Source organism: Leuciscus leuciscus (assembly GCF_965113295.1).
Source record: "Leuciscus leuciscus genome assembly, chromosome: 14".
Classification (NCBI taxonomy): Eukaryota; Metazoa; Chordata; class Actinopteri; order Cypriniformes; family Leuciscidae; genus Leuciscus; species Leuciscus leuciscus.
This window is the reverse complement of record NC_138738.1, coordinates 2,138,928-2,153,042: the sequence shown is the minus strand read 5'-3', so window position 1 is coordinate 2,153,042 and position 14,115 is coordinate 2,138,928. Positions and strand designations below refer to the sequence as shown.

The window sequence follows — 14,115 nt, the reverse complement described above, 5'->3', positions numbered from 1 at the left end:
TCTGTCTTCATTTGTTTGTTGTATGTGTATGTTAACAGTCACTGATCATTGTTTTAAAGTGATTTGTCAGTTTTTAGGCATGAGCAAAGAAAGGACAAGGAGGTACAGGGAAAGGTTAGCACAGGATGAAGTCAAATTTCTCTTGTTCACTGGAATCTTTGTTCAAAGAGCTGAATTGATGATTTTAACATGCTTTTAATTATTTTAGCATGATTTTAATGACTTTCTCCTGAGAAACAAGATATTTTTGTTTAGTCTTTTAAGTTAAAAATAGGAATGAATGGTCTTTATGACTGGGTCTGATCTGACACCTCCAAAATGTTAATTATGCAGTATGTCTTGTTTACTATGTTTTTAGTTCAAATTCATACACTAAGTAATAAGATTGTACTGATATGTTGCATTTTCATTAATGTTCAAATAGAGATGCAAATGAATTTGCTTGTTACAAAAATATTCAATACATTTCACCATAAATGTTCATACAGTGTCTCATTTCGTCCTGTGGTGTGACGGGATGTCCTGTGGTGTGACATCACTTCAAACACAATTAAACGACTTTTACTATGTTAAATAGCTTAAATGATTATATGCATTTGAAAACATTGCATAATATAACTATATAAAAAATAATAAACATTTTCAACAAAAAATTCTCATTTTACACAATATTTCCACTGGAGTGACTGGTAAAAGATGGCACAAGCAAAGAATATAATAGAAAAACAGCTGTGAAAAAAATAATATGCAGAATTTTAATGATCATTCTTTAAGAATACTTGTTAAACTTAAAACATACCTGATTTGTATTTGAAATTAATAATATTTCAATATTTGAATTTTATAGTAATGTCATGTCACACCGCAGGACATATTTTGCCTGGAGCTGTGAGAAAAGCTTAATAAATTACATAATGAGAAAAAAAATCTGCTAACCTCTAACAGTTTCAAAAACAACAGTATTTGAACTTTAGAAATTCATACAATTCTCAAGCAATTTAGAACTTTGTTTAAAAAAATGCTGTTTCACCCTTATTTGTCATCTACCCTGCTGCTGCTGTTGCCTATTGCTGCTCCTCTTTGTTATTGCTGTTGCTGCTGCTGTTGGTTATCGCTGCTGCTGTTATTGCTGCTTCTGCTGTTATTGCTGTTGCTGCTGCTGTTGGTTATTGCTGCTGCTGCTGCTGTTATTGTGTTGCTGCTGCTGCTGTTATTGCTGCTGCTGCTGCTGTTATTGCTGCTGCTGTTATTGTGTTGCTGCTGCTGTTATTGTGTTGCTGCTGCTGTTATTGCTGCTGCTGCTGTTATTGCTGCTTCTGCTGTTATTGTGTTGCTGCTGCTGTTATTGCCGCTGCTGCTGTTATTGTGTTGCTGCTGCTGTTGCCTATTGTTGCTCCTCTTGGTTATTGCTGTTGCTGCTGCTGTTGGTTATCGCTGCTGCTGTTATTGCTGCTGCTGCTGTTATTGCTGCTTCTGCTGTTATTGTGTTGCTGCTGCTGTTATTGCTGCTTCTGCTGTTATTGCTGCTGCTGCTGCTGTTATTGTGTTGCTGCTGCTGTTATTGCTGCTTCTGCTGTTATTGCTGCTGCTGCTGCTGCTGTTATTGTGTCGCTGCTGCTGTTATTGCTGCTTCTGCTGTTATTGCTGCTGCTGCTGCTGTTATTGTGTCGCTGCTGCTGTTATTGCTGCTTCTGCTGTTATTGCTGCTGCTGCTGTTATTGTGTTGCTGCTGCTGTTATTGCTGCTGCTGTTATTGCTGTTTCTGCTGCTGCTGTTATTGCTGTTGCTGCTGCTGTTATTGTGTTGCTGCTGCTGTTATTGCTGCTGCTGTTATTGTGTTGCTGCTGCTGTTGCCTATTGTTGCTCCTCTTGGTTATTGCTGTTGCTGCTGCTGCTGTTATTGCTGTTGCTGCTGCTGCTGTTATTGCTGTTGCTGCTGCTGCTGTTATTGCTGTTATTGCTGCTGCTGTTATTGCTGCTGCTGTTGCTGCTGTTATTGCTGCTGCTGTTATTGCTGTTGCTGCTGCTGCTGTTATTGCTGCTGCTGTTATTGCTGCTGCTGCTGTTATTGCTGTTATTGCTGTTGCTGCTGCTGCTGTTGGTTATTGCTGCTGCTGTTATTGCTGCTGCTGTTATTGCTATTGCTGCTGCTGTTATTGCTGTTGCTGCTGCTGTTATTGCTGTTATTGCTGCTGTTATTGCTGCTGCTGTTATTGCTGCTGCTGCTGCTGTTATTGCTGTTATTGCTATTGCTGCTGCTGTTATTGCTGTTGCTGCTGCTGTTATTGCTGTTATTGCTGCTGTTATTGCTGCTGCTGTTATTGCTGCTGCTGCTGCTGTTATTGCTGTTGCTGTTATTGCTGTTGCTGCTGCTGTTGGTTATTGCTGCTGCTGTTATTGTTGCTGCTGTTATTGCTGTTGCTGCTGCTGTTGGTTATTGCTGCTGCTGTTATTGCTGCTGCTGTTATTGCTGCTGCTGCTGCTGTTATTGCTGTTATTGTTATTGCTGCTGCTGTTATTGCTGTTGCTGCTGCTGTTATTGCTGTTATTGCTGCTGCTGTTATTGCTGCTGCTGCTGCTGTTATTGCTGTTGCTGCTGCTGTTGGTTATTGCTGCTGCTGTTATTGCTGCTGCTGCTGTTATTGCTGTTGCTGCTGCTGTTGGTTATTGCTGCTGCTGTTATTGCTGTTATTGCTGCTGCTGTTATTGCTGTTGCTGCTGCTGTTGGTTATTGCTGCTGCTGTTATTGCTGCTGCTGCTGTTATTGCTGTTGCTGTTATTGCTGTTTCTGCTGCTGCTGTTATTGCTGCTGCTGTTATTGTGTTGCTGCTGCTGTTGCCTATTGTTGCTCCTCTTGGTTATTGCTGTTGCTGCTGCTGCTGTTATTGCTGTTGCTGCTGCTGCTGTTATTGCTGTTGCTGCTGCTGCTGTTATTGCTGTTATTGCTGCTGCTGTTATTGCTGCTGCTGTTGCTGCTGTTATTGCTGCTGCTGTTATTGCTGTTGCTGCTGCTGCTGTTATTGCTGCTGCTGTTATTGCTGCTGCTGCTGTTATTGCTGTTATTGCTGTTGCTGCTGCTGCTGTTGGTTATTGCTGCTGCTGTTATTGCTGCTGCTGTTATTGCTGCTGCTGTTATTGCTGTTGCTGCTGCTGTTATTGCTGTTATTGCTGCTGTTATTGCTGCTGCTGTTATTGCTGCTGCTGCTGCTGTTATTGCTGTTATTGCTATTGCTGCTGCTGTTATTGCTGTTGCTGCTGCTGTTATTGCTGTTATTGCTGCTGTTATTGCTGCTGCTGTTATTGCTGCTGCTGCTGCTGTTATTGCTGTTGCTGTTATTGCTGTTGCTGCTGCTGTTGGTTATTGCTGCTGCTGTTATTGTTGCTGCTGTTATTGCTGTTGCTGCTGCTGTTGGTTATTGCTGCTGCTGTTATTGCTGCTGCTGTTATTGCTGCTGCTGCTGCTGTTATTGCTGTTATTGTTATTGCTGCTGCTGTTATTGCTGTTGCTGCTGCTGTTATTGCTGTTATTGCTGCTGCTGTTATTGCTGCTGCTGCTGCTGTTATTGCTGTTGCTGCTGCTGTTGGTTATTGCTGCTGCTGTTATTGCTGCTGCTGCTGCTGTTATTGCTGTTGCTGCTGCTGTTGGTTATTGCTGCTGCTGTTATTGCTGTTATTGCTGCTGCTGTTATTGCTGTTGCTGCTGCTGTTGGTTATTGCTGCTGCTGTTATTGCTGCTGCTGCTGTTATTGCTGTTGCTGCTGCTGTTGGTTATTGCTGCTGCTGTTATTGCTGCTGCTGCTGTTATTGCTGTTGCTGCTGCTGTTGGTTATTGCTGCTGCTGTTATTGCTGCTGCTGTTGGTTATTGCTGCTGCTGCTGTTATTGCTGCTGCTGTTGGTTATTGCTGCTGCTGTTATTGCTGTTATTGCTGCTGCTGTTATTGCTGTTGCTGCTGCTGTTGGTTATTGCTGCATTTCGATTTTTATTTTATTTTGTCCATTTACTGGTTTAAGTCTCCAAGACTGAGGCTTAAAAAATATTCCCCGATCTTACAAACTCTAATGATTCAGACAAACAGTTCTGCAGAAACACAAAATGAACAAAATGCTCGATGTTATCAAGTTATTTGCAAGAGCTAAAATGACAATGAATTATAACTATTTCCTGATGATCAAGCACCTGGAAATCATTTTCTTTTGTGCATGTAAGTAATGAAGCCGTTCAATTCAGTCTAAAGTTTCTTATTCCCAAAACAGTGTAAATCCGACTGGTTGCAAACCAAGTGCCCTTCTTTGTTTGTGTAACTATATTTTGCATAATGAAAATGAAGACTATTTTAGGGTAATCGCATTTTTTTGCATATTTTTATGACATTTTGACCACACGTTTTTATTGCTGTAATGTGATAGTCATAGTCTGGACATGTTTTTGTGATTAAACCGATAATAAAACTGGCCTAGTTGTGCACAGCTGCCTTTTTCTTATTCTCAGAACTGTAAATAGTTCTGATTTGTTTTGTGACTATTTTAAAGAATAAAGCGCAGAGCTTCTTTGAGCTGTTTTCTCATGTTGTCTCTGATTTTCCAGTATTAGGTTCTGCGATGTGTGTTACATTGAAATGAAGTCTGGGAAAGAGTTATCAGTAAGTCTGCTGGGATCGGTGTGAAATTCACACGAGTTCCTTCAAGAAACTGACCTTCTTAACCTCTGAAGGAACTTCAGCACGTTATGACAAACCATGAGCGTCAGCTTTTGACTCACTCTCTGGGTATGAGCGACCCAAGATCAGTTAAAATTCTGGAACATGTCTGTTATTTCGATTCGAGCGCTGGTGGTTTCTCTGGGTGGATGTGGGCAGCTGAAGCCAACAGAGCCACGAGAAAAGAAAGTCAATAAACTTTGAGAGGGTTTTTCTCTGCAACACGGACTTCCTCCCGCGCAGGGGAAACACACATTCACACACAGCTATCGACAGCACGATCTGGACAGTGAGTCTGGTGTTACAGTAAATTCAGGTGGAGCACCTGCCTGATAAGAAAGAAAGACTTTTGACACTTCCGTTTCATCTCGTCCACACCCACATTATTCATGAGCACTAAAATGCACGTCTCAATTCACAACTTTAAATTCTTTAATAACGGAATACTAATAAAATCGACTTCTCAGGGTAAGATTGGGGATCGATCCGTGTGCGTCCAGAAGAGAGAGTTTACAAGGAAACATATTTCTATATTTGGTTGAGTTACAGTGTAATTATATATTGAAGTACTGAGTAATATTAATTAATATGTACTTACTATAGGGTTAGGGTAGGATTAGGGTTTGTTTGAGGGTTAGTGTTATTACTATGGTAAGTACATGTAACGTGTAACAACTCCTTTGTGGGAAACAGAAATTGGACAACTCCTTTGTGGGAAACACAAAAATAACGCTGAAAAAAAAACAGGTGCACAAAACACTCACAATACATTTACTGTTATAGTAACATGATTTATTAATATTTTCTATATATACTGTATGTATATATATATATATATATATATATATATATATATATTTTTTTTTTTTTTTTTTTTTTTTTTGTGTGTTTGAACTTTAAACTCATATAAAAGGTAAAAAAAAAGACCTAATGGTTAAGGTTTATAATAACAGCACCGGTTATATCATTGACTTTAATGACAAAATCATATTTCATATAAGCTGCAGACCTTTTTGTAACTCTAAACTGTGTTACTAGTTAAAGTCACCAAGACTGAGGTTTAAAAATTGTTTTATCTTAAAAATTCTGATGTTACAAACAAACAGGTCTGCAGAAACTCAAAATGAACTTTTGCTCGATGTTATCAAGTCATTTGCATGAACTAAAAACACCAGTAACAATGAATGATAACTATTTCCTGTTTATCAGTAACCCTTTCCTGCTGATCAAGCACCTGGAAATCATTTTCTATATTTTGTGCGTGTAAATATTGCTTGTTACGAATCTTTCAAGCCGTTCAATTCCGTCTAAAGTTTCTTGTTCTCAAAACTGTGCAAATAGTTCTGATCAAAATGCATGTTTGTTTTGTGAGTATTTCACAGTATAAACGCCCTTTCTCATATTTTTCTCTGATATATTTCATCCCAGAAGTGAAAGACATTATATTTTTGCATAACTATTTTTAGAACCATCACATCATTTTTGACAATTAAGCACATTTTGACCTTACATTTAATTGCCGCAATGTGAATTTATTTTAATTGAAAGCATGTACGCATCACAGTCTGGACATGTTTTTGTGATTAATCCCATAATAAAACGGGCCTAGTTGTGCACAGGAATATTTTCTTGGGTTTCCAAGTCCTCTTTTCTGAAACTTTTCATTTTGCTGAACCTAAAAATAAAAAATAATAATGAAGAAAGGCATGAAAAGAAAAAAGCTCTTATAAAAGACAGAAACTGAAACTCTTTTCTTGTCAAATCCGCCCACGTTTCCTGAACGCTTCTCTCTCTCTCTCTCTCTCTCTCTCTCTCTCTCTCTCTCTCTCTCTCTCTCTCTCTCTCTCGCTCTCTCTCTCTCCTCTAACAAAAGACCAGTCAGAGAGAAAGGTACAGGAAAAAGACTTAAACTAACCTCCCCTGTTAAAGAATACCAGAACAGTTACACATGTGGTCTCGTTAGCTAAAAATGTTGACATGGAAACCATAGCACATACGTTACATGTGCGACATCAAAGGAAAAGAAAATGACAAGAAACAGAAAGAAAAAAGCCAGATGAAAAGCTCTTGTCAGAGTCTGTTCAGTGCTCGTTGCACCGCAAATGCTTCGACCGCAGAAGTGGAAAGTTTCCATGTCGCAGGTCATAAACTGTTTCACTCTTCAGTCCTGATGTCCACTGATCGAACGGCAAACCTACTGTACAAGCGCTGGGTTTTTAATGAATGCATTTTGTATGCATTTCAATGCAGTGTAATATACATTTAAATACTGAGTGATATTAATTATATAGGGTTAGGATTAGGGTTTGGTTGAGGGTTAGTTGCATGTGAATATGCATCATTTAATGTTATTAATATGGTAAGAACATATAACAAGGACACTAAAATAAAGTGTTACCTGCTTTTTTTTTAAGCATGCTGCTAAAATAGACCCTTTTTTTCAAGCTTGTTTTTGCCACGGAATTAAAAAAATACAAAAGGTAATTGCAACTTTTTATCTCACAATTCAGACTTTTTTTCTTGCTCTTGCAAGTTTACCACGATTCTGATAAAAAAAAGTAAATTGCGAATTACAAAGTCTGAATTGTGAGATAAAAAGTTGCAATTACTTTTTTTTTTATGTATTTTTATTTTTTATCCTTTACAGTTCTATTTTCCACATAAAAAAAATATTTCTAAAAAAAAGCCATCAGCAATCCACCTTGTTTTTCAATCACCTGTTATATATAGAAACACATTTCACCATCCAATCATTTCCAGATGGACATTTTTTTTTTTTTTTTTTCTCAATGAACATTTTACAGATTGCTAAAGTAAAATGACTGACTTTTGATTGCATGACTTTAGAACCATGGCAAATCTAGAGGAAAAGCATTGGAGATTATTGAGGTCTCAGGAAAAAAAAATAAAGCATGGGAACATAAAGTCTCTATTTAATCTCGTTGTGTAGTTGATGCAATTGTAATATTAAAGATATCTCATCATTCCTATGTAAAGTTGAACTTTTGGCCTCCTTTCTGGTGCTTTATGCAATGAAATATCAAGGTTTTGCTTGTTGCTTTATTGCAATACACACAAACAATAACACGCACTGAAACGACATCTTTCCATCTCCACCACCGTATGTTTCATTAAGATTATATGACTGAGATATTCCTCGTAATGTGCGTCTCAGCACGGAATGGCGGTTCTGGTTTCCAATTGTTCAATAATGATCTATCTGCCAATTCAACACCCGCCGCAATATGAATAAAACATAAATGGAGGGCGGCGAGGCACTTTTACTGTATAGCTTTGCTTTAAAAAAAAAAAAAAAAAAATCATAATATGATAAATGTTGGTCTATACTTTTAGAATCAACCGTAATAACCAGGAGATGTCCAAGAGTCCACTAAAGCACACTAAAGGATGTTGATTTGCAGTAAAAGCACATGAGACGTTTAGTAATCATGTTCCCTGCTGTGTGAGAGTGACTCATGTGTGTTATAGCATAATACTTTTCTCTTTCTCGTTTTAGACAGAGGATTTCTTTTATAACAGTAAAGTGACCGACCATTGCAAACTAAAGTATAGCATGTTTTCAGATCGGTCAATTCATTTAAGCATTTAAGCAAATATCATCAAACAGCATATAAAGGAAGATATGGATGTAGTATCAGCCTAGTGAGAAAATGTGGCTGATATATTAAAGCGGATACATAATGTATTATTTCCTTCAGCTGAGACGCTTCAGATACGCACTGTTCAACATGATGGTTTTAAATAGCTAGAAATATGACTGGAATCACTTCAGAAAAGGAAAATACAGTGAAGTGCAACATGTCTGTCATATCGGCTACATAAAATCATAACGAGAACATTATAATTGTATGTTTGGGACGTGGATTTTAATGATGAGACTTTTGATTTTGTAATCAGGCTCTCAAAAATGATATAAAGATTTAGATTTATCGGCCGATATATCGGTTATCTTTGGAAGCTTGTTTCCGCCACAGAGTGAAAAATTAAAAAAGGTAATTGCGACTTTTTAATCTCACAATTCTGACTTTTTATCTCAGAATTGCGTGATATAAAGTCACACTTATGTATTATTAAGTCAAAATTGCGCGATAAAAAGTTGCAATTGCGTGTTATAAAGTCAGAATTAGGAGATATAAACTCGCAATTGCGAGAAATATACTTGAAATTCAGACTTTTTTTCTCGCAATTGCATGTTTATATCTCGCAATTCTGACTTTATAATATGCAATTGCGTGTTATCAAGTCAGAATTGTGAGATATAAACTATTCTGAGGTAAAAAAAGAAAAAGTCTGTCTTTTTCCCCCCTTAGAATAGAGAAATAAAGTCGCAATTGCGTCTTATAAAGTCAGAATTCAGACTTTTTTTTCTCGCAATTGCGAGTTTATGTCACGCAATTCTGAGTTTATATCTCACAATTCTGAGAAAAGATGTCAGAATTGCGAGATATAAACTCAATTAAACAAAATTATGTGTTATAAACTCAGAATTGCGTGATATAAAGTTGCAATTTGCGAGAAAAAAAGTCTGAATTCTGACTTTATAAGACGCAATTGCGACTTTATTTCACGCAATTCTGACTTTATATCTCGCAATTCTGAGAAATAAAGTCAGAATTGCGAGATGTCAACTCGCAATTATCTTTTAAAATGTTTTATTCTGTGGCGGAAACAAGCTTCCATAGTTATCGGCTTTCAAGTGTAAAGAATTATCGGTATCGGCCAAAGTTTTGATATCGGTGCATCTCTAAAGAAAGTGGTCGTTATGAATGTCGATAAAGAAAACACCACAGATCTCTTATTTAACGTTTTTATTACAGACAAAATGAAACAAAAAGGCATAGTGACACAAAATGACCTGGCTGGCAAGGAAAGAAAAAAAAAATACAGTATTCAAAAAAGTAAAAATAAAAAATAAAAGCAATGGTCATCATCATAATCATAATCCAAAAACAAAATAACAATAAAATTCAAATATTGTAGTTATAAGCAAAATTGATCTCATTTTGTTCATAAATAGAAACCTGTTAAACATTATTAAATATTAAACTGATGGGCAACTTGCTGATAACGATTTTAAAATAATTATCATTGCTGACTTTACAAATAAAATAACTACAATTGGCAGGTTTGTACACTATTTATTTTATTCAACTAAAAATAATATGCTACAGTAGAGAAAGAAAAAAAAAAGATTAAAATAAAACGTTTGACTAAATGATCAAATGCATTTAATTTTTTCCCACAAAACTTAAAGATGAGATCAACACAATAGAACATCTAGCAAAAGCTACTAGAAAACTATAGACCCACTGTTGATTTAATTTACTGTGTGCTGTATTATCTCACATTGAGAACATTATAGTTCACCTTTACATGTTATATTGGTGGTTTTAATGTCAGTCAAGAAGACCAGGCAAAAGAAATGACCCCGGGGGTTTCAACAGAACGACTGCGTTAGACTTGAAACGAACTCTATTGAAGTACACGATGTGAGATGTGTCTGGGTGACTCAGCACAACCGAAGTATGCGGTGCATGTTCTTCATCTACTGTCACGGTGGACAAAAGTTTCGAGAGAATATTGCTGAATGATATAGTTAAAGTTAAACGTGTGTGTTCACATCTGTGTACTTGTGTAAAGTATGTTTCTGACCTTTGACCTGAATCTGGAGGCGCCTTCAGAACGTAAGGCCCCGATCACACGTAACGCATCTTTCAGGCTCACCGCCCTGAACCATCACACAGAACAGTCAAGTCAACGTCAAATCAGCCTTTTATTAACTTTACTTACTTTCTGTTAACATTGTGATAGTTACGGTTCGTGAAGTCGTTAAGTTCCTGGAACGCGGCAACCTCCCTGTCTCTGTCTCGAAACCAACACGGAAGTGAATTAAACGGCAATTCATCGACTGGCCACTTGAGGCCGGCTGCAAAAGTGAGTCAAATCTGTATCTCCTCCATGTTAAAATGCCCAACTTTACAGCAGAAGAACACATGTTTACAGCCTGGAGCAAAACGTGGCTTTGGTCTATACAGCTAATGTTGCCCTTCATGACGACTGTGAGGGGGGTGAATATTTTTATAACTCATCCGTTTAAATTATATTAAGCCTTAAAAGTGCCATCTCTTCCGCTAGCACTTAACCTTATAACATTTTTTTTTTTTTTTTGTTCCTTTCCCTTTAAATCCTCCCTTATCGGGCTTATGCTACTCTGAACAATGCCCGAACTTCGTATTTTGAGCACTTCTTGCGTTGTTTTTGCCTCTTCACGATGACTCGCTTAATTTAGTCCCAATTTGTAACTCGCTTTGGACTAAAGCGTCTGCTAAATGACAAAATGTAAAATGTAAATGTGAATTTCTGCATAATTAAGGGTGTGTCCACTTTTGAGTGACAGGTGGATTCCCTGCTGTGCTCATTAGTCATCATTAGCCGTTTGTCTGCTGTCTGTTAGCCGTCACGTTACCTCAGCTCATTGTCTGACTGTAAAAATAAATAAATTCGGGAGTGACGCGCTGCCAAGATGGCGACGGTCGGCCACGCCCACTTTAGGCTTCAAAAACGGTCTTCAGAAACGTACAGGTGACGTCACGGACACTACGTCCATATTTTTTTGACCACAGTCTATGGTTCCTGGTAACCCGCGAGAGCACCACAAGTTTATCCTCCATCATCGCACTCTCCGGGCGTTCGAGCAACTGTGGCTTTTCATCACTAAATCGGAAAGCCCGCCTCTCCATTCATTCATGGAAAAAAAACGTGATGATGTCGTTCAACTGCCAAAACGCGTCAGGTGTGATCAGGGCCTTACACTTCACATTTACAACCTGAGAGGAAATCAACAAATCGCTTCACAAGTTTGTTAGACCATGAGTCCAGCAGGAGAATGCGGAGCCTAAATGGAGAGCCAGGTCATGCAGTCTGTCATGGGTTTTGCCGTAGATCTTTCTTTTTTTGGGGGGGGGGAGGGGGAATCACACCAGTGAGCACAGATTTTAATGCAAGATTGTGTACGTGGTGTGGAAACACTCTTCTGGAAATCACCTGCACAGGCTGTTCACTTACACAACGCACAAATACACTCACACACACGCCCATTCACTCCGGCACGCATTCACAAAATACCATTTAAAATACAAATCAATGAATTATAAGTCATATTAAAGAAGAAAAAATATCTGGACTTCATCTTCCCAATTTGACCCCCCAAAAAGTGATATTTACAATCACACTGTGACAGATCAACAAAGACCTACACGGGTCTTTAAATTTACAAAAAGAAGTTGTATTTATCAATTTTTCCATTTGAGTATTTTTTTCTTTTTTCTTGTCTATGTTTTTTTTTTTTTTTTTTTTTTTTTTTTTGCCTAAAATTCACAGAGACTCGAAAGAGACTTTTTTCCCTAAAGTAACGGACCTGTTTTTTTTGGCCAAAAAGAAGAGCTATGTTGCAAGCAGGAAATAAATAAAAAGTACAACGACAAAATAAAACAAAAATGAGACGAGGAGGAAAGTAACTGAGAGACTAAGAGGAGAGTTTTCCTCTGTTATAGTTAAAGCTCATTCGCCCTGAGGGCCGGTTTAATGGTAGTTTGCTTTATTTTTTTTCCTTTTCGTTTTTGTTATATACATCTTTTTTTGTTGTTTTCTTTTAAGTTTATTCAGAGACGGGGTGAGTGCTCTCTGAGGTCTCTGGCGCAGAGGCCTGTACATTTTTAAGTGCTTGGCAAAAATGAAAGGATCACTAGTAGTCTTCAGAACGCGTACACACACACATCCTTCTAAAAACGAATGTAAAATGACAGTGAGGGAAACTGATGATTTCTGGGAAGGGTGGAGAGGTGCGGGGGGGACTCCCTGGTGTTGTTTCATCTTTTCTCTTTCCGTTCTCCTTGTTTTTCTTCAAGTGAGGTAGAGTGGCTTATCCCTGCCTATCATACTGCCACTGCAAAACAATGAGAAACAAATCAGCGTCAGGTTAAAAAACACTAAAAGCTTCACCCAAGAAAAATGGCACACAAAAATAAGAATTGTGTCGTCATTCACTCACTCTCGTGTCACTCCAAACTAAAGTTCAAACCAATCCATTGAACGAATTAAAAAAAAAAAAAAAGAAAAAAAAAGCCCAACCATCATAACAGTAATCCATAAGCCTTGTGCAATGCTAATAACTCTCATAGGGCTGGGCGATAAACATTATCAATATCGACGTCAATAACGATGATGATAAGCTCTGGATTAATCTAACAGACTCTCACATAGCAGAAATAAACACGACAACAGCCAGTCAGTGCAGGACTCAGGGCTGTGAAACGATTAATCGCGATTAATCGAATTCAAAATAAAAGTTTGTGTGTACATAATATATGAGTGTGTACTGTGCATAATAATTTTTTTCATATATAAATACACACACATGCATGCATATATTTAAGAAAATTATACACAGTACACACACATATATTAAGTAAACAAACTTTTATTTTGGATGCGATTAATCGCGACTAATCGTTATAGTTTCGTCTGACACACACACACACACACACACACACTCACACGCATGTGTCGCTCACAGTGTTTTCAGTGTCTCTGTCTCAATATATGAGGAGATGAACACATGAACTTCATCATGAGAGTCACTTCACACGCTTTTAACCGTTTTATTTTAGGAAAACTATCGTCAAATACACACCGAAACCAAGATCTTCACCACAACCCGTCAAAATAAAAGTTCGGTTTAACTTAGAGAAATGACGACAATTTATATCACTACTGTCTACTAAAATGTACTTAAATGTAATAATACTATTATTATTTCTAAGGAATATCATACAACTGAGATATATATTTTTTCATCTATGTTTTACATTTATACAGTTGTATAAATACATTTCTACATTATACAGTTGTGTCGTGCAGCATCTTATTTGACAAAAAAAACAAAAAAAAACAATGTTTTGTTGTTGATAATCATATTTTCATCTGATTACATTTTAAAAGCTTAATTAAATTCACGAGGCCCTGAATTAAAAGGTATCTGCTCTGTCGAGTTTAATTGTGAACAAACAAGTTTACATTCATTCTCAAGGTCTAACAAATATGTGAAAAGCATTTTGATATTGTGATGATAATATTTCAAATATATAATAATAATATATCACGCAGCCCTACTTCAGAAAACAGCTCAAGACTTGGACTACAGTTATGAGACGTATGTTTTTTTGTGAATGCTTTCAGAGCAGTGTGAACATTCTGCTAAATATCTGGATTGGAATGACATGAGGGTGAATAACTTTCATTTTTTAGGGTGAACTAGTCTTTTAACTTTGTTATTGTCTGTTTGTGTTTTTTATTTTACTTTGCATTGCATTGCTTTGTTATATTACACAATAAATA

At 37.3% G+C, this 14,115-nt stretch overlaps 1 protein-coding gene across 7 annotated transcripts in view; it reads right to left on the bottom strand.

Moving 5' to 3' along the window:
- Window positions 1–11,338: 11,338 nt before the first annotated feature.
- Window positions 11,339–14,115, bottom strand: part of tox2 (TOX high mobility group box family member 2) — a 135,745-nt gene continuing 132,968 nt past the window's right edge. For all 7 annotated transcript variants that reach the window (XM_082136415.1, XM_082136414.1, XM_082136417.1 and 4 more), the window contains one exon: window positions 11,339–12,664. In XM_082136415.1, the coding sequence (XP_081992541.1) occupies window positions 12,622–12,664 (43 nt within the window). In that variant the 3' untranslated portion in view covers window positions 11,339–12,621. The remainder of the gene's footprint in view (window positions 12,665–14,115) is intronic.